The 26118-nt window shown below is 46.0% G+C and overlaps 3 protein-coding genes across 4 annotated transcripts in view; all 3 read right to left on the minus strand.

The window, feature by feature from the left end:
* gjc1 (gap junction protein gamma 1) overlaps positions 1-5171 on the minus strand; it is a 37328-nt gene extending 32157 nt beyond the window's left edge. Inside the window, exon 1 of the mRNA XM_076753437.1 lies at positions 4445-5171. The gene's annotated coding sequence lies outside the window, so the exon portion shown is untranslated. The remainder of the gene's footprint in view (positions 1-4444) is intronic.
* A 4424-nt stretch (positions 5172-9595) lies between these two features.
* eftud2 (elongation factor Tu GTP binding domain containing 2) lies at positions 9596-20932 on the minus strand. The gene is made up of 27 exons (XM_076752682.1): positions 20797-20932; positions 19924-20039; positions 19661-19823; positions 19423-19501; positions 19160-19235; positions 18883-18948; positions 18754-18789; positions 18548-18638; positions 18373-18455; positions 18096-18262; positions 17868-17992; positions 17690-17753; positions 17507-17597; positions 17254-17389; positions 16867-16994; positions 16300-16493; positions 15956-16208; positions 15666-15767; positions 15502-15584; positions 15141-15227; positions 13904-14030; positions 13727-13814; positions 13510-13628; positions 13111-13205; positions 12800-12953; positions 10253-10360; positions 9596-10168 (listed from the first exon to the last, which is right to left on the minus strand). Exons 2-27 carry the CDS (start codon positions 20026-20028, stop codon positions 10073-10075), a joined length of 2916 nt encoding a protein of 971 aa, XP_076608797.1. The 5' UTR covers positions 20029-20039; positions 20797-20932; the 3' UTR covers positions 9596-10072.
* A 1187-nt stretch (positions 20933-22119) lies between these two features.
* Positions 22120-24905, minus strand: phospho1 (phosphoethanolamine/phosphocholine phosphatase 1). Of its 2 annotated transcripts, none has more exons than XM_076752220.1 (3): positions 24781-24905; positions 24279-24366; positions 22120-23685 (listed from the first exon to the last, which is right to left on the minus strand). In XM_076752220.1, exon 3 carries the CDS (start codon positions 23645-23647, stop codon positions 22880-22882), a length of 768 nt encoding a protein of 255 aa, XP_076608335.1. In that variant the 5' UTR covers positions 23648-23685; positions 24279-24366; positions 24781-24905; the 3' UTR covers positions 22120-22879. The 2 variants fall into 2 exon arrangements, with proteins under 2 accessions (XP_076608335.1, XP_076608333.1); XM_076752218.1 differs by having other exon boundaries at positions 22120-23855.
* Positions 24906-26118: the final 1213 nt, after the last annotated feature.

Raw genomic sequence — 26118 nt, forward strand, 5'->3', positions numbered from 1 at the left:
GGAGTCATCCTGAGTCACGGAGAGCACGACGCAGCCCTCCCCTGCTCCTCCTCAGATCCGGAGTCTCCCCTAAAATGTCAGGCGCTCTGAACACAAAGCATGACAGATCCGTCAATATCACAGACGACTGAATTAAGGGAATACATGAAGGTCCGAATCTTATCGTTCGCGGGTCACGCCATGAAGCTCATAATTCCTAAATTTAACGACAAATTAATTACAAACCAGCTTTAATCTTCGCAATTATCCAAAGACACACGGGCACATCTCAGCAGCCCCGCCAATTATTTTCATACCAATGTTACGGAACAAATTTCACTCCGTTCGCTCAATCTTCAAGATGAAGCTATTCTGCCAGAAAATCACCATTTGCTCGTTCCAGAAATAGTCCCATCACATCACCCAAGTCCATAAATCACATCCGTACTGTACATTCAAATGGCCCCATCTGCACAGCTGAAAGTTCCTCCTTCAAATGCAAGAAAAGAGACACCGAGGGAGCAAAAGTGGGGGCGTTGGATGACCTCTAACACTTCTAATCACCTGGTAATTACACAGAGAGCCGAGCACCTTCACTCTGCTCTTACTTTAATGTCGTTTACTCGAGCTGGCAACCAGGAAATGCAGAGCAGGGTACACAGCGTCAAGCAGAGTGGATCCAGACTAGTTGGCAGGCATAAAGACACAGTTTTCCCTCTGTGTGCTGCACTCTGAGGATTAAGGCTGGCAGCGAGCTCACATCTGCTAAACAAGATATACACATAATACCTTGATATTCCTTGTTGCACAAAGCCAGTTAGGAAAGGCTGCAGTGGAGAAGGATCTCTCACCATCTCTGCGTCCTTCTCAACTCAGCCAGTCGCCAATCACTCGCTTTTTTTTTTTTTTTGAGATGCCAGCAGCGTAACATGTTGACTGCGTCTGTGCTGCAAAACACCTGCTCCTCATAAACAAGTGGGTATGTTTTTGATGTAGTGGCTAAAAGCATAAAATTTACCTCTTACTGTACTGGCTCCACATCACACATTCTGAAGGAAGGAACTGGGAAAAACAGGAAGTGAATTACTCCAATTATTCAAAATAGCTGCCTATAAAGCATGTAATTGACTTAAAACACATCCCGCAGACATTTCACATGGCAATTATGATAATTGTAAACGCCTGATTTAATTGCAAGTGATTAACATAAAAAACATTTAAATAATAGCATAAAGGTAGAGGATTTGGTACACATAATATGCTGGTGATATTAGAGATTAGAGGGTTTTTTGTGATGGAAATGAGGCAATTTAGGACTCAAAATTATCACCTATGGCTGATGCTGGTGATGCTGTTTGTTACTGTACATCTGCAGCAAGTGATGGAGCTCAAGAGATTAGATAGGACAAACACTGCAGCTCGACATGACATTAAACACGTGTATAATTCTGTTTGTATGGCAATAAGAGCAACTTCATTCCCATTTATATGCACTTAAATGAGCAGCCCCGATTCCAAAAGAGACGGGCTGCTGTGCAAAACATTCATTTGCAAATGAACTGTGACACTCTCACCTGTCACCAATGAACCTGTTCACCTGTGGAATCCTCCAAACAGGTGTTTTAAATTGAGTATATGTCAAACAGCATTAGCAAAGGATCACATCCTGTTACGTTTCACACAGCGTCCCGACATTTTTGCGGAGATGAAACCACGATGGTCGAGGCGTTTTGCTCCTGAAAAGTTTCTTAAAGGCTGCAGACAAACCTCCTGCGTTTAATTCCACACACCATTATTGATCACAGCCCCCGGGAGCGTTATTATGGCTTTTAACTGTAGATTGAAAGAGGAACAGAATAATAAATTCTACAACATACGGCAATATCGATTCTCCTGGGCTCATAAGTCATTAAGAATTGAATAGCCTGGTATTTAAGCCATCACAGAGCTCTGTATTGACCGGCGCATCAGGCCTGTGACAACATTTACAGGCTTCCTTCATAATGTGAAATCATGTGATGGAATGTGAGTAAGTGCGTTTACATCTTAAAATACGGCGCACAAGAGATTAAACTATGTAACAGTAAATAAAATTGTTAAAATTAGCTCCATTTTGACAGACTACCAACACGGGGGCCCTTTTTCTGTTGATACTTTAAGTGCATCGTACTACTAATACCTGTGTATTACCTGCCGAAGAGGAGATGCCTTATAAGTGGAGTGGCTCCATTACATTTAAAATGTAAATCTCATCATGCAATTTGTAATCCAAGACACGACCTTGCCGCATAGCTTTGCATGTGTTGCTATTCTCCACTAATCCAGGGCACCTTTTCTTGGACAGACTCTTTCTGGATTACAGAGGAAACACGGCCGCAAATGTTTGTTTATACTATTGGATGTGATATCAATCAAGTGTCGGCCGGCTAACTGGCTATGTAGCATTTCTCTGGCTTTTCTAGGTCGTCCTCTGATCATTTAATAAACATCCATGCACAATTTATCGCCTATATCTGCCAAGTCATGAGTTTGTTTTTTTGGATAGCGGTGTCTCCAAGAGTGTGATAACACAGAAAAATGCTGTTTGTTGTAAATGTACAGCGGACAGGGCCACACTGGTCCTGACACTGAAGCCATGGGGCACTGCCTTGCTGCCACACAGAATCTGCTCCTCATCTCTCTCTCAGTGCTGGAGTGCACAGGGGTCGACTTCCCCTCCTCCCACATTGGTACAAGTTCCTCCTCCAATCCACAAGGAGTGAATTAATGGTCTTGGGGGGGGGGGCGCAGAGGTAACAAGGCTGCAGGGGTAGTGGACGACAGAGATGGACTGCCTCGCAGGAATAATTTCACATATAGGAAATGTTCATTACATCTACAGTATTCAAGGCTGTTAAATGCCAAAACTGCACTTACAGGATGGAAATGAAGAAGAAGGAACGGAGGGCAAATAGAGGTAGATATGCTTATGCTGGCGGCTTACCAACGAATAAAGTCTGAATAAATACATTGCATCCATATGTTATGTGGAAAGCCAGAATCATTCACTACCACTAAGCTCTTTCACTTGGCAATATCCCAATCCATCACAATGACTTTACATATAGCGAAGATTTCTGAAGCACAGGGGAGAAACTCATTACGGAGGCTCATATTTGAGCCCCTGCTGCTGTGGCGTTGACAAATGCTCCACGCAGAAACCACTGTGGCATATTTCAAAGGCACCCCAGCACAATGAAACGGTTTCTCATCACGGTGAATAATGCCGGGCGCTGGCTGCAGCCCAGGTGAAAAGCTCTGAGCGGCGGAGCGCCTCTTTTGATATATTGACTTCAGAAATGACGAGATAATCACTGAATCAGGGAATATGTGCATGGAGGCGCCGTCAGAGCAATAGTTAGCACAGTGTGTTGTCAGAGGTAAAAGGCTTTTAGAGCTAGAGCACCATGGGTAACGGCACAGGTACCATCATGGATAAATTAATCCTGAGAGTGGTTTTACATGCAGAGCTGCACAACATGAGAACATAATGAAGATTTGTTCAATATGCTCTCATGTTGTGCATATTAAAGATATTTTACGCTTTCTGGTGCATTTATTTGTACCTTCAAAGGCAGCTGTTAGAAATGTGGCTTCTTGTCTTCATTTGGCAATAATTTAGTTTCATTTATTAAACAAATAACCTCTTTTATTCTAATAATAAGCACTACTGCTGCAATTAGCACTTTTATCATGCGTGCTTAATTAATTCAGCTCCACAGCTTTTGATAATGGGAGGCTGCACGCTGCATCACAGCACTGTTCAGTACAAATCACGACAATAGCCCTAAAACTACAAACGCATTGTAGGCAAAGCTGCAAATTCTGGTGAAATATATTCACTATTAATTCATCTCACGAGCCTACCAATAAAGTCATTACAAAGTCTGCATGCACTTCCTCTCATTTGAACGGCTCCTGCAGGTTTTAACCAGAAGCCCTGCACCGCCCATCTTCACCATGCTCCTGCTCAAATGGTTTGGGAACAAAAGACTGTGAGACTCTGTGGTTCAGTCTCCAAACTTGCTTAGCGTGGCTTTGTAGGACTGAAACTGCATTTGATTTGAAACTGATGGGCAGGCATATGGACTCCAAATTAGCATCTTATGTCAATTAGACGCGCCGGCTCGCAGCTTCTTCCCAAAAGCACGTTTGTGGGCTACAAAGAAGTTGCTCTCTTGTTGCTCACAGCTTGGCCTTGACGTGTTATACATGCAAAACGTAGAGAAAACCCAGTGCCAGTTAACACATAAATGAGCTGCATAGATGCAGCCGTCGTCTGTGCGTTATGGTGCCAAACGGTGCGTCCATGAGCTCTGACATTCACTCTCACCAGGGCTTCCATTGGTTTGACATGAGCCACATTGAGTACAAAGATGGAAATAAATAGAATCACAATATTGGGAATTAAAAGACAGATTCTTACCGCTATGCGAGTCTGTGAAGATGCTTTAAGATGTAAGATGATCCTTTTTTTTGGGAGGGGAAGGTCGTTTTGGACTTGGTGAGGTCCAAACTTGAATCCCACCGTTGATGATCTGCTCCACTTCTCGGGAGGAACCAGAAGGGTGTTTCACTGATGCCGTTTTTATTCTATCTCATAGCATCACTACGAGATGTGCGAGCAGTCTTTGTCCATGCCCGCCACACGAGTCTGTCTTCGGTCGAGGAACGTCGATTAAACTATGTGGTCTGCTGCGTAAAACCGGTGCCAAAATTCCCGCGGGCCCATTCCGTTACAGCGATGCTAGACAATAGTCTGGTCATTTTGGCACGGACTGAGCCTACTCCGCTGCCAAGAACAGTTACATCGGCTGATTAAAAGCAAATCTTGGGAGCTAACTGGTTCATATCTCTGTGACTGGCTCGAGGATTTGGTAATAAATATCGCTCACATGTGCCAGCTGTCGGTATTGTCTTTCGGGTCCCTCATCTTTCTCCTCTTCGCAGGGGGAGTGGACAGTGGAGTTGCCGATCTGTTGATCACTGGAGGTCCACCTTCATCCAGCGGTGTCTTTGTCTCGTATTTATCGGGACGGCGCGCCTCATTCAGTGTGACACCGGCCGAACGGGGGTCTCGTTGAGTGACAGCTGGATCCTCTGCCTGAGAGCTCGGCGACTCCAGTCTTTGCAGGGGAGCTGGAAAGCAGGATGCTGCGCGTACACGTCTTTGACAGTGCGCGCACCCGACAGGTCACACATCCTGGGTCCACAAACATCTGCCTATAAGAAAAGGCAACGAAGGCTGTTTAAAACCAAACCTTCACTTAGTGTTTGGAGGCTGTGTCCCACGGAAGCCTCTTATGTCTGTGTTCAGAACGGCATCATCACATTTAATGGGGTTTTCAACAGCTACGGTGCCTTTTTAATATCATAATCAGTGTGTTTTTATTGATCCAAAAATGTAGGATTACAATGGGAAGACTGCTTGATGCGTTTTCCCTCAATTAAAAACGTTTCAGCTGGTTCATTTTGCAATATTCAAAAGCTGCAATCAGTAACGAGGCAGTTGTATTTCTGATGCAGCAAAGAAAACGGGGCAGAAACCAAAGAACGCTGATAGAAAAGGCATTAGACGTTACAGAACTGGCTCTGGCCTGGTTTGCTCCGGTCTGATTTGGTTTGTGGCGGCCCCCGAAGATGCAGCACGCGTTAGATGGTCCTGCTTGCACGGACCAAGTGCAGATTTGATGAGTTTAGCTCACAGGAAGGGAAACGAAGTGACACAGTTTGACGAGCCATGACAGAAATGACAGATTTCGCCACCAGGCCCCAAACCATATTCCACGCAGGAACACACAGGATTCCTTCCCTGGATGATGTCTGTGCTTCCAGACAGTCCAAAAAGATTCCTGCTGGGAAATGAGTGGGAATGATCTGGAGCTGCTTTGCCGCTGGTCCCCAGCTCACGTGTGAGGGCCCTCGTCTGGTCTCAATCTGCTTTTGTGGAAGGCCCGGAGCAGGGAAATTGAAACTAATTGAAACTAGTTGCTTTAAATGTGCAGCCTGATTGTTGCTCACAGATCCCCCCCCCCCCCTCCTCTATTCTGCAGCCCTCTCAGGCACCCGTGCATGTGCAGCCTCAATCAGTCTGTGACGGATTGACCTCTGGATCCTCGGATCTCTGCGATTAGAGAATGATTCAGTATTGTTGGTCCTTCAGGTGCCTTAGGGAGCAGGAGTCACACAGTCACGCGGTTGTGGGTTTTTGTGAGTCCGCTCGCAGCTCCGACCTTGCTGGACCTCAAATTGTCACTGACCTGCTGGGCAGTGATGGCGCCCTCCTGTGTTTCTGTAGGATAGGCTCTGTTTGACTATTCAAGAGGGAGCTGTCAGGACATATATGATGCTCTTTGGTGAATGGTGAAGCAACATGGTCACAAACTTTTGAGTGAGGGGGGCCAGACAGGGGGAGGGGAGGTGGCACATCTGCAAAGTGAGTCAAAATGTATTAAGACTCTAATTTAAAGCTCTGGTTCATTGAGTTGTTTTATGTCTCTTTGGGGTCACTTTTGTTTCTTTGTAGTTGTTTTGCATCATTTTGTGGTTAAATTGCGTCACAGTGTGAGCGTTTGGCATCTTTTTGAGGTCATTTTGCATCACTTTGTGTTCATTTTGCATCATTTTGTGTTCATTTTGCATCACTGTTATCCTTTCGTGTCTGTTTGTAGTTGTTTTGCATCATTTTGTGGATATACTGCATCACTGTGTGAGTGTTGAGGTCATTTTGCATCTCGTTGTGATCATTTCACACGTCTTTGTGGTGATTTCATGTAATAAAACAGTCTTTTTATGTCTCCTTGTGGTCTTTTTGTGTCTCCTTGTGGTTGTTTTGCATCATTGTGGTCATTTTGGTTCTTTTTGTGGTTGTTTTGTGTGTGTTTGCAGTTGTTCTGCATCATTTTGTGCTCATTTGCTTATGTTTTTGGTTATTTTATGTCTCCTTGCAATCATTTTGTGTCTATGTGTCTATGGAGGCTTTGTTCTGGTAGGCCGTTTCGGAAATCCATCTAATCCAACTACTGCCTCCTGACTCTGACAGGGGAGCAGCAGGGAGCCGCCCCTGGACACATTCCCACTTTACTTCAAGCTATTCACAACCTGCAGATACTGTTGCAATCATGACAATGTTTGGAGGCTGACTCAACCCTCCTCATCTTCACACAGCCTGTAGATCTATTAATGATTTGTATAACTGGCCACTACTTCGCTACAGACATACTGTTTATATGAAATTGCCTGACTGGTCTCTTCCCTGCCTGTAGCTTCCTACTTTAGGCTGGATGTTCTGGAGGGGAAGGTCTGTTTGTGATGCTAGCAGGAAGAGACAAGTGTGATTGAGTCACAGACACATGACGAGCCAGAGAGGTGTGTCGCTGCAGAGAGACAGGACAAGATGAAGGAGAGGTAAGAGCAGAGGACAGATTCAGGGAAAGGTGACTGATGAGGCGGTTGAGAGCAGATGGAGGTGGAGAGGAAAAAAGGCCTGACTTGCAGGAGGAGGGTGCTCCTATCCGGCCTATGCCGAGGCAGAGTCTTGCTCCCGTCTATATTTAGCACAGGGACCACAGATTGTAAAGAGTGCTCCGGGGCCTTGTGTTCAGACCGGCAAGAACTGCTGCCATCCGTCTCGGCGCCCGGGGCCAAGCACGATCCCGGCTCACGCCAGCGCAAGGGAGGAGTGACGGGACCGTGTTGTCCGAACGCACGTTTACTAAACACATGTCCTGAGCTGATGACATTCCTGTCGGAGCAGCAGATGCCTCCGAAGCAGAGGTGAGAGGACACGAGCCCTGAAAGCTTCTGCGTGTCGATACCTTGATGAGAAGAGTGTCATCGCTGCAATTAGCTCTTCCTAATGGTGCGCTCGTGTTTACAGCAGTTCCTCAGTCTCTTCACTTCTCCTTCCCTTAAGCATTTGAAAAGGGCACAGTACCCCCCCCCCCCCATCACCATCTACCCACGTCTGCTAACATAAAAAATTCTCTTGTCTCTCTGGACAGGATTGACATTCAGTCCAAATGTCAAAGCAGCTCAAGACATATTTGCAAGCCCGTTTTCACCTTCACCAATCTCCACCACCTCCAGGACTGTTCGGGGGATTGTCAGTGGTGACTGATGAAGGGCTGAGCCGTTCGGACACCACAGTCTTCTGAAGGTGTGACAGGACTCACGCGTCTTGCAGTGCAGTTACTAAACGCTGCTCTCTAGAGTGATCGTCCACTCAATATATATACGTCTGAACAATCAAAAACCTGTCACCTGAGGGCTTGAAAGGCTGGTGGTTTCATCCCTCGCAGAGAGCAGCGGCCGCGGTCAGCTTGAAACCATGTCGGTCACGATGCACGCTGATAAGTTTCACAGCAGACGGGACCTCTCGAACCGTCTCCACTGTGGATTCAGACAAAAAGACTTCAGATGAAGTAGACACTCAAACTCACTGTGCAGTTTGCATTGACGCAAACACGTATTTTCTTAAAAATATGTGTGCAACAATTATTGCCTTCACTAAAGACAACAGCTCTGAGTCTTCTTCTATGACCCACGATGAGGTGGGGTTTAGGTCAGGGGGGAGGCAAAACCTTTACTCTGCCTTTGGTGAAGCATTTAATGTAGATTTTGAGATGTGCTTTGGATCATAGTCCTGCTGGAAGGCCCATTTAAAGCTTCCTGGCAGGTTTTCTTTGAATATCTGATGTGACTGGAGTCCATGATATCACGTAACCTACCAGATGTTCAGAGCCTCTGGAAGAAAAACAGCACCAAGACATCAAAGATCCATCACTATGCTTCACCACAGGTATGAGATGTCGACTGTTTTGTGATTTTCTTCTATGTTTTTGAGGAGAATTTGGTCTGTGTCACCTCATATTTATACCCCAGGAAAATAGGAAGTCATGGTTGACCACTTAAAAATGCAAAAATGACATTTGCTTGTGTTCACTAAGGGTGAAAATAACAGTGGAGGGCGCTGTGCAAGGGTACTTTCATTCATACAAACATGACAAATGGCTAAGGTGATTAAGTATATTGGTTTGTATTTCAGCCTCATTTATTGATTGAAAGGTGCCTGATATAGGTGGATGATTAGATTAAGTATCAGACCCTCACAGCCCCATCAGGTTACAGTTTCCCTTCACCATCACCATCCATCATGCTCCCAGTGTCCATTTATCATAACTGTTGATATTATCAGTATATTTTTCATCTTCTGCTGTCAGAGTTTAGGCTCAGTGTGTTTTTGTCAGTCGGTTTCCTTTCATTCGGTCATGTGACCCTAACCTTTGGCTCCTCTCCGCCTGACTCCAACCATCCAACATGTTCATCAGTCACCGCCCTCGCAACGTCCCAAACAGGCACAACAATCACTCAAAGCATCAGCTTCACTCGACTCTCAACCCTCACAGAACTGAGTCCGCTACACTCACACTTCACAACAGACAATTACAAACAAACTCCAACTAAATATCAACTACACACACACACACACACACACCCTCAACAGGACCATCACTGTGACGATGTGGTTTCTTTCTGGTCTGAGAAAGTACGGAACAATCAAACATCTTTTCTTTTTATCACAAACACTTCTTTTATTCAGACTTACACCTGATCAATGACATCCAATTTCCTTTTTTAAAAAGCCGTCTAAATTATCTTATTCTACAAAAACAACTATAATTTGTACATATAAAAAACAAAAACACATGAAGAGAGATGAGACGCAATGAACTTCTGCCATCTTTGACAAATACAGCAGCTCTCCTGTTCCAGCTCGGCCTGTGTGTTTGGTTTCCTTCAGTCTGATGATTCATCCAGGTGATCTCCCGTTTTAAAAATTGATGGTTGGCAGTCTTAATTGGGGACGCAGTAACGGAGCCTCTGGAGATCCAGAACACCCACCGTGCAACCTGAATCTATGGAAACCTTTTGTGGATTCTGTGTTATTGTGGTCAGATCACACCCTAAACATCCTTAAAAGAAGCAGCTGTTGAGTGACTGGTGGAGGTTTTGGTGTCGGCTGCAGGTCTGGCTTGCAGTCAGTGCTGCAGTCTCACATTGGGTAGTTAAGCACCACGTCCTGTTTGGCCAGCTCCAACAACATAGGATCGTCGAAGAACTTGCTGATACTCACATCCTCGCTCAGACCCTGCAGGACAAAAACAGGGCATCGGTGAGGCAAAAAGGGAAGTTTACCAAAATCCAAGTGATTAACAGGAAACTAAAGGCTCACCTTGCGCCTTCGGGTCTTGATCATGAACTCTCTGGCCAGGTGGGGGGCAGGTTGAGGCTCAAGAGGTCTGATCACGATACTCTTGTCCAGAGGGTCACCGGGGACGATCTGGAAGGAAATATAAAACCTCGTTAACCCGGAGAACAGCAGCGGACGTCGGCTACGACCGGCCAACAGAGGAAGCCTCTCCGTTTGTACCCAGCCAAGCACAATCTGCCAACACGAAACACGCATCACAGTCTGAGCATTAACAAACTGAGTGGACACTTCTAATAGTGGCTCCGACCTTTCACCAAATATCTGATTCAGCTGCGAGTCCGTCCCATTGTTACTGAGTCAGGAGCGCGTCCATCAGCAGGACGGAGAGAGCCGTCACTCCGTCAGCTTGTGAGCGACGCAGCAGCGATGCAGCGTTAGCAGGTCGAGTGAGAAGAAGCCGCGAGCGTTCGCAGGCTTTCACAATGACTCACCGAATCCATTTTCTTAAGGAGCTTATAGTACGACCTTCACAAAGAGATCTCACTGTCATGGATATGTGATACATTCACCCTAAATGCAGAGAGAGGAGGAAGAGGAGGAGAGGACTTGCTGGGGATGCTGAATCTGAAATAAGAAGGGTTGAGTGAAGAAGATGCTTCGGGCCTCCGGGGCGGATTGAAACGGGAGGAAAAGGGAAAAAATAATCAATGGAGTGGCTGAAGATCAATCAACAGATGGACGAGAGCTGCTAATGACACCGACTCATCACTGTGCTGTTAGGATGCCAATACTGGCAGTAAATAATAACCCCAATGAGGGAGACACAATATGGCCTCTTGAGTTTAATGGGGCTAACAGCACAGTTCAGAGACGCCTGTGTTATTCGCATTTTCCAGGGCAGTTAGTCTCATTTCTGTCAGTGTTGATTGCATCAGGCGCAAACTCTGCAGCTGCCATTTAGAGAGTAATTGGAAAGATGGCCAAGGTGATTGGTGCTGGAAACCAGGGGGGTGTCTTATGGGAAAAAGGTACATTTTCTCCTTCAGGACTGAGCAATACAGAAATAAATCATCGTAATGACAGGAAGGCCACACAGAATGATCTATTTCAGCTGGATTTCAGGAATAATCCTGAGGGAAATCTGATTTAGCAGCTGCACTGCTTACTATTTAGTGCTAGTTCTACTACAAAGATGGAAAAATGATAAATCAGTGTCCAACATCACAATAAAAATGTGTTAACGCAAGCTCGACAACTGTGTGCTTCTGAAAAATCAAAAAACTGTCAACACTGGTTTTCATTTATTCAGTACGTTCCCAAAGGAAATCTGTTTTGTTTTTTTTTTTGTCCCTGTTTGGACACGCGTGTACATAAATAATTCATGTCTGGTTTCCATTTTCACCTCAGGGGATAACACGTAGGTTAGGAGGATGAAACATCACATATTCGCACTGAGGAAAACCTTTCATTCTTCTGGATGCACCACTTTGCTGTGAAGTAGTAACTGTCCCTAAGTGGAGTTAATTTTCCCTGACACAGCTCTGCAGAGTGCAGACACAATCACGCGTCACACATGGCAGGCGGAGACGGAGACGGCCACATTACGCTTAAAACTTAATGACTCAACACTCCGCTCCGCTCCGCATCAAAAGCAATTCAGCCAAAGTGGCAGACATGCGCACGAGGTCGGTCACTCCGCTGCACAAGCTGCCGCGGCTTCGTGTGCGTCGAGTAAATAAACGTGCGGCAGTATTTGTGCATGTGAGGATGAGTGAGGGTGACGGACGGACACCAAACTTACAGAGACAAGAGTCAGATCAGATCCGCTGCACCTCCAAACATCTGAATGAGCCTTTAAAGGATAACTGATCTTTTTTTTTTCATGTCTGCCTCAAAGCATTACTCCCATGCCAACACAAAAAGAGTTATTATTATTATTGTTATTATTATTATTATTATTATTGCTGTGATCATCCTGCTCCCCTCTCGATGGAAGCGGTGAGGGATGAAATCCTCTTGTTAAGTCAGCTTGAAGCCAACATGAAGCTTCAGCAGCCAGTGAGTCAAACCAAGTGGGTAATATTCTTTAAAGTTTCAGTCTTTCTGGTAAAGAATCCCCCCCGGTGTTCCTTTGCTGAGCTGCATTAGAGGGAAAGCAAAACAAAGAAGGTATTTGCACTTAAAAGACTTTGGAAAATGCCTGCTTGTTCTGTCTGATTTGGAGTCTTTAAGGCTCATTTTAGCTTCAGTTGACTTTTTTTACACAGAGCGAGGACTGTGGATTTTGTTCCTGCCTCACTTCCACTGAAGCTGCACTCGGAGGGGATCTCTTCACAGTCAGTTACAGCGACCAATAACTCTTATAATGCACATATGGTGAGTTAAAATGTGAATACTGTTTAAAGACCTGTGCACCTGTTCTTTCATGCATTTACCTCTAATACTCACATGTGGCAGTGAATGGAAATTCACATTTTATTTTGCCAATTTCCTGTAAATATGGTTGAAATTTGTGCTACATTTGGACAGAAACCTGCCCACTGTTAGGAGTGTCGCTGGCTCGTGTACCTGCCAGTGGTGGAACACGGACAGAGCGAAGGCCTGTCCCTGCGTGTGAGTGCGAAGGTCGGTCTCAAAGCCGAAGGAGTCGATGGCGGGGATGAAAGCCTTAATGGTGTAGAGAGGGGACCCCGGAATGGGTGCATCCTGGGTGACGTGACCCCTGTTAGACGACAAACGGGACCACATTTTTAAAACCTCATGTTTCAAAGACGACTGGTGCATTTGTGTTGAGTCTAAAGACATATCAGGGAATATCAGTGCATTAAATATCAGCCTGGTTTTGATACTAGATACGAGGACAAAGAGAGGACACCAACCTTCTGCGAGCCAGCACTGTGTAGACAGCAGACACACAATCAGCTGGAGCCTGAACCTCCACAAAGTAATAGGGCTCCATCAACCTCGGAGTTGCCTGCGACACATGGGAGCCCACACATCAATGAGGACAAAAGCCTGGACACACAGTGTGGCTGAGCCGTGTACAGCTGACCCACGGATTTATGAGAAGAGCAGTGACAGAGCCAAAGGAGACGAGGAAAGAAGCCAAAATTGTGATAGAGGAATGTTATCACACCACAATTAAAAAGACGGCATGTCAGCAAAATCCCAAACTGTAATCAAGGTAATGGAACATTAAAGAAAGCGAGGATGAAAGGGAAGTCTGGACGAGCTAATGGAAGACGAAGGGAACAATAGGCTTAGAGGGGGGGTCTCACCATGAGGAAAGCAGAGTACACCACTCTCCTGGCTGTCGGGATGACCTGGCCGCCTCCTCTGTGGAGGGGCTCCTGACCGATGACGGCGTCCAGGATCTTAAACTTGACGTTCCTGATGGCTGAGAGCAGCAGAAAGAGCGAGATATGCTAACACTGCTGAGGACAGCACAGCTCAGAGAACACCTGACGCCGACATGTTTGAGAGGTGAGAACTTACGCTCATCACACAGCGGCCCCTCCCTGGTGCCCCACTGGAAGCCCTGAACGATGCTGTCTTTGACCGAGCCGAGCAGCGCTTTGTCCACCTACAGAGGGAGAAGAAGACGTGGAGGGTTAGCGAAACGTTAGCATAAACCTTCCTCCAGACAAACAACCCTGCTTCGACAGAACTCACCTCAGAGGGCAGCGTGTCGTCTACCAGGATGTTCGGTCCCGTGGTGTCCGGCCCGAAGGCCCAGATAGACCTGGCAGCCAGCAGATCCCAGTCGTACTTTGTCTGGAAAAACTCTCCCAGCTTCTTCCTGCCATGACGAACAGCTACCGGTTAAAAGCAGGTCTGCACATGATGTCATGTGGAACATTAAGGAGATTGGTTGATCGGGGGTCAGAGGGGTTAATGGAAGAGGAGGAGCGGAGCGAAGGTTCGCTTTAATGGTGTGTGAAGTATGTCACTTCGCTGGAATTGCTACTGCATGCTGGCACCGCTGGGTCCAGATGGCCTAACAGATGAGCCGGGTACTGACAGGAAGTCGCTCTCGAGCAGAACACACACACACACACACACGCACAGACACACACACACACTCGTGGGGTCACAGGGACGGGAAAATTCATGCATGCTTTTAGTGCATGATTCAATTACTGAGAGTGAACTGATCAATATAGCAAGGAGGGTTTTTAATGAGCACACACACTTGTCAGAGAGTACAGAAGAGCGTCCTTTACTCTGCTGAAATATTCAAATACAGAAACGCTCCGCGGTGCATCGATTCAACAATCCCTGCCCAAAGATACACGAGTAATGAATCTTCAGGACTCCACGCTCACGGCTGCTCTGAATAAGTTCATGTGGGACGTCCAACACTGAAGCTCTGACACTTTTCAAAAGTTGCACAAAGAGGAGAGCTCAATGAAACCTGAATTAAATTAAAGACACACCAGGCGGGTTTAAAGCACCGTTATCAAACTGCAGCACACGGCCGTGACTTCCACGTCCAACCTAATAATCTAAATTGATGGTGGACATCTTGGTCCATGCACGATAACTTGAAGATGAAATAACACTCCAATGAAGCTAAGAGAAATATTACCCACAAATCCACCAGCTGCACTTTTTAATTGAGTGTTTTCAGCCCTGGACGTTTCTATACCTCTCCACCTTCTTCAATGACATCATTTAATTTAAGAACCAATCATCATTCTTCCACGCCGGCTCATTTATCTCTGCACACTGAGTGAATAATGAGAATGAATGATCGGTCAGAGTGGCGCCGAAAAACGGAGAAATTAATCAGGCTACCCCGACATCAGACTGGAAATCTACGGTATGTGTAACATGAAGGCCACATCACATCGTCTCAGTTAATCACTGAAAGTTGTGCAGTGTGACGGTAAAGTCGTCTACATCGTACCTGTTCCATGTGATCTGCACCACTTCGTTCTCGATGTCCTCAGCCAGTCCCTTCTCCAAGGGCTCAGCAATCATGGTGATCTTATTCCTGTCAATCACATCACACAGCTGTCAATCACTCACTCTGGGCTGGGGAGACACTTGACCGGAGGGAAGGACCCACAGTGACAGTGACTCCAAACAGTGCCCAAATTTAACTCCCCGACGGGAAACACAGCAGTCTTAGTAACAGCTCATGATGAGAAACTTTAAGAGAAAATCACTGCAGAGCTGCGAGTTTCCACTTAATAATCAAACAAAGTGAGCTTTCTTGTACTTGCACTCATTCAGAAAAGGTCGAAAATACCGCGTTTGATACACACTTCTTGTTGGGCGTTTCGGCAAAGCACTTGAGTGACGACGTCTCCACAACGGTTTCACAGAAGGTCACGACGGGGTCGGCGACCTGCGGACAAAGACGAGCAAAATGAGGACAAGAAACCGAAGGCTCCACCCCGACACATGAAGCAGCAGTGAGGAAAATTACTTTAATGTCGATCTCGGAGTACATCTTGCGCAGGTCGTGCATGACGCAGTCCAGGTAGAGCTCTCCTGTCCCTAAGATGACATGCTCCCCAGACTCCTCCACCTGAAAGACACACAGACAATTATTATTAACATAATAAAGAGGCAGCAAGTTGGATAGATGTAGCCTGAATCTCAGCTATAAATGGTTATTTAGTAGTTTGTTCAGCCTGTGCTTCAGGGATTTTAATTGACAAGCAAAGCAAAGCAAAGACCTTTTCTGATCTTGCTCTACTGGACCCACTGCTGTACCTTAGTGGTGAGAGACGGATAGCTCTTGTTGACCTTCCTCAGCCCGTCCAGCATCTTGGGCAGCTCTGACGGGTTGACGGGCTCCACGGCGATCTTTATAACCGATGCTGTGTTGAACTTCAGCGGCCTGAAAATCTGAGCCTCTTCGTTCCCTCTGGGCTCTGTGATTGTGGCGGTCTTGACGATCGGCTGATCACAGCCTTCGATTAGAACCCAGTTGCCAGCAGGCACGCGGTTCACTTCAATCTGGTATCTAAAAATGTGGGTGGAACAGTGAGATTTAATGCGAACAATGACCGATTTCTGACTCTACGAACTTGGGGAGCCACGCTCCTGCGGCGCACCTGGCGACTGAAATCCAGAGACGGCCCACAGTGCAGACCTGGGAGTCCTCCTCGTCTTCAAGGGTGTAGTTCTCTCCTAAAACCTTGACCGGCTGGCCTGCCTGAATGGTCCCGCTCAGCACTCTGCCAAAGGCATGGAACTGAACCCCATCCTCTGTGCTGTACATCTTAGTGGTGTGGCACATCAAAGGACCCTGAGGGCGAGAGACATGCGATGGCAGGAAAGAGAGATAAGAGACAGAAAATAGGGCAAGTCAGTCTTACCACTGGAATGTAACGTTTCTTCCTAAAGAAATGTAAGAGAGCTTATGCAAAAGGCAGCAAAGCTTTTAAATGGAACTTGGAAAACTGTGTTCAGTGTCCGGCATTGTCTTACTTTGGCTTATTGAACAGCTCGCTCATTTCAAGCCAATTAAAAGAGCCTGTTGGCTTAATTTGCGAGAGCTGCTGGAATTACACAATTGACGTCTTTGACTTGACGAGGGACAGACTGCAGCTTCTTGCAGTTAACCGGCTTCTCACCAGCCCGTAAACAGAAGACCCCCGCTTTGCCTCCATTATACTCACATCAGGGTCGCACTCTGCCATGGCCTCCCCCAGGTCTGAGTCCAGACCTCCAGTGTATGTGTGCTCTATCTTGTTCCTAGCACCCTCTTGTGGTGAGGGGATGTGTTGCACACACATGTCCACAAAGCCTGCAGGGAAGAGATTCATGCTTGACTGTATGTGTTTACCAAAGACCGATCATTCATCTTCAGATTAAAACAATAACCATCAGCAGATAAAAGGCGTAAAGCCGTAAGTGTCTGTGAGAGTCTCTGCAGGTCTGTTATTACTACTTTATTTATACTAAACCTATAAAAACAAAGTGCTTCATAAACAATGACGAAATCAAAACTAAAACAGTCACACAAACAAAAAGAAGCGGACAGATAAAAAGAAATGACGCCGTACCAGTGAACTCTCCAAAGAAGCGGTTGCAGACCAGCCTCAGCAAAGGTCTAATGTTCAGCTTCAGTTCCTCTTTAGTCAGGTGGATCCCCAGCTCATCCAGAACTCTGGGGAGAGATGTGTCCACATCCCCAACCACCTACACACAAAGAGGATTTGGGTGAGGATTACACACTGAGGTCTGCAACTCAGCCAGAGCCTGATGGGCCTGAAGGTGCTGAGCTAGCCGTGCTGCCTTGCTATACATTTAGACAACCTGTGAGAGAATCTTGTAGAGAGGCTCCAGGACAAATTCCACAAAGCTGCGCTGAGAATTGCTGCTGGGAGCTTTCTTGGTGAACTTGCGGCTGAGCAGAAGAAATTAGAGACAACGTAAGAATGAGCTGAAGGAGAAGGAGGAAATATTAGCATTCTGTTGAAATCCAAATGAGTCACTCACGTTTTGGGATTGAAATAAATGTCTCCCCAAAGCCTCTTGGCAAACTCATTATAGTTGATGTCCCCTGCAAACACAAACAGAGGAGTTAGACGATGACGTATCGACAGCGTCAGGCACGAGATGAGAAAAGGATGTGCCACTCGACTGTTTGGGAGCACGTGCTGAGGAGTCGTCTTACCGTAGGTGTCTGAGTAGATCTTTGCGAAGGACCCCAGGGTGAAACAAATACTGTACTGAGAGCTGGCGAAGCACACATTTCCAAGGAGAGGAGACACCACCAAGTTCTCATCTGTGGAGTACGTGCTGAGAAGGAAGAAAGACAACCATGAAATGTTTACTTCCCATCACATCCCATGAAGTCTTTCATTCTCTAGACACTGTGGACGTTCTGGGTTTCATGTATTACCTGAGCAAACCATTGACCTCATCCACAATGTGGCGAAGTTTATAATAAGCGTCAGTGGGAGGCAATTTGAGCTCCACAATGAGCCGGTCCACCTTGTTGATGCAGATGGTGATGGCCATGCGCTCCTGAACTGCATGTTTGATCAGACGCTCTGTGTTCAGCATCACCTGGGCAGAGATGCACAAAGGTCCGGGTTATACAGAATCCTGATGAATGTGGACACGCATGCAGAGAGAGAGCGGGAGTGGGAGAAGATCAAAAAAAACAAGTGACTCACTCCTTCTGCTGCATCTATGAAGAGGACAACACCGTCTGAGATGCGGATGCTGGATGTGACCTCATCAGAGAAGTTCACATGACCTGTGAGGAGACACGAGGTTTCACATCACGTTCTGCTTTGATACATCAAAACAAACATTCAGGAATCAAAGCATCCAGCTGCCACACAATACCTGGTGTATCCATGATGTTGAAAAGGTAAGATTTGCCTCTGGAGTCTGGCAGGACCATTGTGACGGGGGTACTCTTAATGCCAACTCCTCTCTATGAAAAAGCAGAAGATAGAATTTCACCTATTGGGCAAAACAAACTTAATTCTTTTACTTTCTATCTGCAGTGAAGTGCCATCATGATGCTACAGTTCAACCAAACCACTCACCTCCTGTTCTGTGAAGAGGATGTCTGTGTATCGGAGCTGAAAAGGTCAAAAGCAGTGTTAGTTTCTGCTGTCATATGCAGAAGTGTAATAAATGGCAAAGACATGCTGATAATTACAGCCAAAACTCACATCCACATCATCTCTCTTCCTGATTTCTGGGTGTGTTTGTTCAATCAGGCAGTCCACAAAACAGGTCTGAAGGGAATAAAAACATTCATTAGATCCCCATGAGTCACAGTTGAGACTTAAGTGCACCCATATTATTAGCATATGCTCCAAACATCCTCCATTTTTCATCTAAAGGAACATATGTCCTCTCTGGCTAAATGCCAAACAAGTGCCCTGACTAGTAACATGCAGCTAAAAGAGAAACTGAGCCAGAAGCAGCCTGAAGGCAGGCTCTAACCTTGCCGTGGTGAAGGTGACCACACAGGGTGACGTTACGGATTAGCTCAGGGCCGTCCATCAGATCTGCAAGGAATCTGCAGAGAGAGGAGATGTAAGAGTTTGAAAGACAAACTGCAAACACATGGAAGTAAAAAACATTTGAATAGAGACTGAATGGAGTGCTGTAACTGCACCAGGGGCAATGTGGATGAACGTTTGAATTTTAAGGTGTTTCAGGCAAGACACCAGGACATCATGGATATATTCATGCAGATAACTTACTCCATATCATAAACAGTAGCAGGTAACTCCTGCTCCATCAGGGTGAACTGCTTGTTCTTCACAGGCTTGATGATCGGCTCTGTGGAGAGAAACAAGTGTTTGTGTGTTTACCTTAACTCTCGTTAGCATTCATCACACACATATTCATGTATGTGAGCGCATGTGGATTAGGCAGCCAAATACTACGTGCTTTAATGTAAATCTGCAAATACAGGTTACACTCTTCTTCGTCGCTTACCTGTGAGAGGTTGTGTGTCTTCTTCTTGGACAATAGTTTCGACTTCGGGTCCGTAAACCTCCTCTGCTGTAGGATAGTACTTCTTGTCTTCGTGCAGGACCACCTCCATACCCGGGACGTCGTCATCAGCGTCAGCTGGCTCATCGTCATCATCTTCATCACCCTGCACAAAGAAATTCATTACGATCAAATGTGTGTACATACTGCATAAAGGAACTGAAGTACTACTGGGTAATAACTGTTCCACTGATTGTGAAGAGTACCTCGTCAACATCTCTGTCCTCCGCGTCCAGATCATCTTCGTCATCATCAGAGTCCAGCTCTGGACCGATGTAGTTCCCAAACTCGTCATACAGATCAGCCTCCATCTTGCAGAGAACTGAAAGAGGGATCACGTGTTAATAAATATTCATATTTCAGTGAGTTTCATTTATGGGTAAAGCCAAGATATGATCAGGATCCCACAACTGCAAACAATGTTAACATTTTAGCTGAGAGACAAATGGAGATTTAATATCAAAACAGTCTCTCTCTGAGGTGGAGAGACGATATCATATGAACAATTTCAAATTTTGATTTCAGTTTCTGCTTTGCTGGTTTTTCAGTAACTAGAATTGCTAACAGAAAGTTAACGTTAGCTAACAGCAGTTTTGTAACCAAAACGTTAAGCGTTGCTGTGTGAGTCTGTGTACACCAATAATTTCATTTAATAAAAAAAAAGAAAAAGGAAATTTGCCTTGAAATGTGAATTAGGCTTTGTTTGTTTTGAAATAAGAGTGATGACTGACTAACGTTAGCTAGCCGGTTAACAGTACCACTACAGCCAATGCTTTCCATGTAGCATAACACGCAACACCACCGTTTGGTAAGCTACCTATTTATCAAGGTCACAGGTGCTTCAGTTGGGAAAAAAGAAAATAAAACTCGGCTTAAGTTAGAACTTTTATAAGACTATAAACTCTTTTTCTTGTGGTAGCAATGGTATGAGTGAGCCAAAAACTAGCATGCTAGTCGGCTAACAAGTAAAGCAATGAATGACTCCGAGGCGACGTTTCAGTTACGTTGTTATTTAGCCGTTTAGCTAACGATAGATTACAGCACAAAAGTATAACTTACAGGCTGCAAACCTCACTCACCTGTATTCTGTTACACTGCAGTCAGCAAGTTTAATTTTCAAAGCAAGATAAAAGTGGAGTATTTGTTCAGCAAACAAATTATTTCCCAAATAGCGCCATGCGCACGAGACGCTACTTCCGGATTTCTTCTTCTACTGACGTGAGGGCGGCGAGAATTCTATATACTCACTATCGCCCCCATGGCCGGAGGCAACAATATATTATCGACCTCTCGAACAAAAATATCGCGGCAAAATATACCGGGACCTCACTTCAACACTCCAAAATAACGTTACACAAACGTTTCTCTCTTCGTAATCACAGCGTGGTTCAACACATTTAGTCAAATATGAAGTTTTATTTTTAATGCGGTCACCGGAAGTCTTAGTATACAATGACTCTGCAATTGACGTCCGTGAAGTAGAGGGTTGCCAAGTTTATTTCGAACATCTTTACCAGAAGATCCCAAATATATCACAATGCCTCTCATATAAGCAAGTGATATATGCAATCATTGTGTGAATGCGTGAAACAAATGCATCGACTCCGTTAAGTGTTAAGGCAGACTTAAAAACATACAAGAACTTCCGGTGACACAATAAAATGCTTAAATCGTTACGCACTTTGACCACTGGAGGGCATTGGTCATTCACCCATGATAGTACACCCATAACGTTCAGTTAATCACAAACGAAGCCTCTGTGTGTGTGTGTGTGTGTGTGTGTGTGTGTGTGTGTGTGTGTGTGTGTGTGTGTGTGTGTGTGTATGTATGTATGTGAGATAAGATAAGCGTCTGCCCAAACTAAGCATATATAGACCTATATAACTGATTAAACAGGCATTTGCAATTAATATTTAAGTTAGTTCAGCTAAGTGACCCCAATACGCAACTCCCTAAAACTGACGTACGTTAAATTCAATTAAGAATAACTAATCAGTGTTACATTGTTTTCGAGGCAGAAACTCAGACTTATTGGACTTGATGGCAAATACTAAAGATTTAAAGATTTAAACCCTCAGGAAACTACAGAAACTCAATATGGGGGAAACTTAATGAGCATTACTTAAGGATCATCTCATTTTTTTTATTTTCTTTTATTTTTTTTAAATCTTGTTTAATTAATGTCCCTCTCATATGACTTTAACCCATTGCTGACTTATTTTGGTAATATTTGCTTAAACTTTCAGAAAAGTGGTGCATAGCATGTGAAAAGAACTTCACTCAATTATAAAATATGGCCTTTCTGTAACACAGACACGTGGATGTTATCAGGGAGGGTGTTATCAATTATCCACGTGCATGTTGATGAGGTTTATTGATAAATTCAGACACAGGCAGAGTTTCAGTTGATGGCTTTATTCCTGCTGGTGTGAATATCTTCTTCCGTAGGCCTGGCCTACACAGTAAAGACACAACAGACTGATATACAAATCATACAAACAAACACAGTCATTGTCATATAGTTACACATTTTTGACTTGGTGATAAAAGTCGGTGGTGATAAAAATCTGTTGAAAAGCCCATTGCTATCAGATGGCAGTGTGACTGATTACATTAATTGCGACTATAATTTAATATTTCATACTTTAAAAAAAGTGCAGTTTGTAAGAAAACACACTCATAATTATTGTTCGAGAGCAACCAGTCACTTGATTGACGTAACATTTTAAAATATTGCTATTAAAGTACTCACAGATTTCTCTACTGACCCAGTTTAACACTTAAAAACAACACATGTCCCATCAGAGGATATTTATTATGCAAATGCCCTCAAACTTTAGTTATAATCTCACTTTTATACATGTATATATATTATTACACAAAGCATTGAATTTGCCATTGATTTCCTCTCTTTGGGCGACAGTGGCAGCTCTCCATAATCATTAACCTGCTGATGGTGAACTGGGCCCCTGCTTTCAGAGCGACCTCGGAGCAAAACATGACAAGCTCGACTGAGGCACGTGCTGGCTGGACGTCAGACAGACAGTTTATTTTTACTGACAGTACAAATGATTTTATTGCCTTGAACTTTAGTTTCTGGGACTATTTTACCTGAGAATGTGACTAAAAGTGTCAACTGGCCCCTTAAAACCTCCTCCCTCTCTACTCTGCCACCAGCTTCCTCAGCCGCTGCACCACTTCCTCCGCGCTGACCCACGGGACCGTGACGGCCTTGAACTCCCCGGGCATGGCTTCGTGGATCTCCGTGATCAGCCGGTGCATGGGGAATTCCCGTCGCGGGAAAGCCACGTCCCGGGGTCCGAGGGAGAGCGCCGGGCAGAAGTCGTTGGCTCCGTCCCCGACGTAGAAGACCCTCTGGTACGGGCGGCCCCTCTCCTGCGTCCTGCGGGCCACATAGTCCCTGACGACCACCTGCTTGCACATGTTATCCGGGCACCGAAGGCATTCGTGGGAGTGGAAGGGCCTCATCACCAGCCGGCCGTCTCTGTTGAAGGTGGCCGGGTTGGTGAAGATCCGGTGGAAGAGCTGGCGGGCCCCGACGCGCCGGAGCCAGGACTCGATGAAGAAGGTGTTGGCGTCGGACACGAGCACCACTTCAAAGTCCTGCTGGGGCCGGGTCCGGAGATACTGGAAGAGGGTGAGCATGCCGGGGGTGGCCGGCAGCTTCTCCATGACGTTGCGTATGTCGCTCTCGGTGACGCCCTGCTCCGCCAGGTAGTCCAGTACGCGCTGCATGTACTCGTTGTACCGACCGGGCTGGTAGGTGTCCTTCAGCCAGTCCGGGAGGTGCTGACCCGGGGCGGCCTGCACCACCATGTCGTCGCTGGTTTCATCCACGATGGTCTCATCAAAGTCAAAGAAGATGAGGAAGCGCTTGTCAGGGGAGATGTGGGCTGACTGGGAGGCCATGATCTCTGTGCGTCTGGACCTCGGGGGCTCCCCCTCGCCTGGGGGATGGGGTGGGACATAACAGCAGTTGAAGATTGAATCCCCCATGATTGACTATGCCACTCTTACTGTTGCCAAGTGGCATCAAATCTCCACTCCTGCTCTCCCACTCTGCAGCATCCCACGCAAGGCAGGCCACAGTAAGGTGACGGCTACAGAGGATGGCTTTCTGGGAAACATCAGTGCATACATAGACGAAGAATGAGGGTGAAAACAGAATCAAATATAGATGTAAAATATCATTATAATTTCAAAATCAGCTGAATAAAAACGTAAGAAAAAGACCTATAAAGAGAGCAAAGCAGCCAAGCCAGCAGCCCTGTCAAACCAGAAGCATCCACCAAATCACGGCTCTGAAAAAACATGAAGGATTTTCTACAAAGTCGTGCAGAAGAGGAGGCGGGGGGTCATCCTGCTGCAGCAGAAGTGACCATTCGGCAGGGAGTATGATTATACTCCAATCTGAATGAAAGCATGAGGCCACGTAGCCCCGGGCTCTATGCAGATCCTGCGACAAGCAAGTAAAAAAATTAGGCAACATCACACGAACAAGCGAGTCAGACCCGCGCGCACGGAGCTGCGCGCTGCATACCTTTGAACGGAGGTGATTTCAGCAGTGGATGTCCGCTGTTCTCGTGCGCTTCCCTGATCCCCGCCAGGCGCCTTCAAGCTGGCTTCGTCTGTATGCGGGGGGGAAAAAAAACACAGTGAATGCAAAAACTGCACCACGCAGCTGTGAGTTGCAGCGTCGAGCTTCACAGAGAAGCCGACCCAACACTTGAAAAATCATCATACCAAGGTCAGCTGAGAGCCCTTATAATAACTTCATTAATCCAACAAGAGCAGGCACGAGAAAGACCACTGCTCCTAACGGGAATATTTCCAAATATCAAACCAATTAGTAATTAATTTAGGCGAGAAAACAGCTCAGAGATAAACGTCCAGCACTGTTTAGCAGCAACTTGTCAGCCTGCCAACTCCTGAAACTATAGCCTACTTTCTCATAACAGCAGCAGCAGCAGCAGACAGCCCGCTTGCACCACATCACACTTGAACTCTTTCAGTTTGGATCCAGTTCTTGCAGAAAGCATTACCGTGTCACCGGCGCTGGTTCCGATCCCGGTGTCGGTCCGGTCCGATCCGATCTGACGGAGCGCACAGGCAGAGTTCGGCCGGTCGGCCGGTGGGACGCGCGCTTTTATTTGACAGTCAAAAGCAGCGGAGCCGCTGTGGACGTGACCGCGCCTACAAGTCCGCCCATTTAATAGCGGCCCACTGAGCGCGTTCACGACACTTTCAAGAGAAGAGGGGGGGAACGATGTGGGAGGAAAGGAAGGAAGTAAGAACGACAGACAGTAAAAAATCTGTTTCGTCTATATGTCCTCAGGACTGTGCACGTTGGTCTGGTGAATGTGTCTGTTCTTGCATCACTTCCACAAGTTAATGATCTGTGGCTCTCAGGGCTGATTAAGACCTGCTACAGTTTAGAGAGAATAAACACTTCTGGTTGTAGCTGCTGAGAAAAGACCAAGGTACAATCTGGTACAAACACGGCGCCTGGCAGAAAACTTCAGGCAGTCACAGCAAAGCACCTGAATAATCACCTGAATAATCCCAAATAACGTGATCCGTGCAGCTGGCCTAACGCAGACTTCCTGCTGCTGCAAACAGTCGAATACAGTGAAAAATGTGTTTTGTATGCAGTTTTAAGGGCTTATCACCATCCAGACAAACATAACTGATGGTTAAAAACACTCTCCTCATGCAGGATGTAAGGATTTGGGTCAGTGTGACGGCACAGTGGGAAAACACTCTGCTCTGAAGCTGTGCTCCACCTTTGATGGCTTCTGTAAGGGAAACACAGGTCATCAGGATGAAGCTGCAGCACATCTGAGAGGCCACAAATCTGGTATCAAAAGGAACAAATCATTTGAAATGTGAAACAATGTGGTGTTTCCATTTATTAACGAGAGGGGGAGGCTTGTTTCTCTCCAGAGACAGTGGTGTGGATAAAAGCTCGCAAACACGCAGCCATTAATGAACGGCGCAGCAACTTTCAGAGCAGCGAACGCTCGCCTGAAAAACACGGCGTGAAGCCCTCCTCTCCTTATCTGCCTGCTGACAGACGCCTCCCTCCTCTACACCACAAGGCGTAATGACTAACAGCTGGGGTGGCTGACTATTTTCAAACCCAAATGGGAATGGAGATGTACAGACGGCGTGTTATTATCTCCTCTGCTCGTGAAGTGAGCCTCGGTACCTGACCGCCCACTCACCGTCAGTGAGTCACTCACACTTTTCTCTACCCACCGGCCTGCTCAGCTACCATATAGGACTGTGACTCACTGGTGCGCCACTTAAAACCACCTATGGTGACAGAGGGCACACATTTGAGCATTTTAGGAGGCATTCTAGCAAAGCAAATGTCTTAA

The sequence above is a fragment of the Chaetodon auriga genome, chromosome 16 (genome assembly GCF_051107435.1).
Source record: "Chaetodon auriga isolate fChaAug3 chromosome 16, fChaAug3.hap1, whole genome shotgun sequence".
NCBI classification, from domain to species: Eukaryota; Metazoa; Chordata; class Actinopteri; order Chaetodontiformes; family Chaetodontidae; genus Chaetodon; species Chaetodon auriga.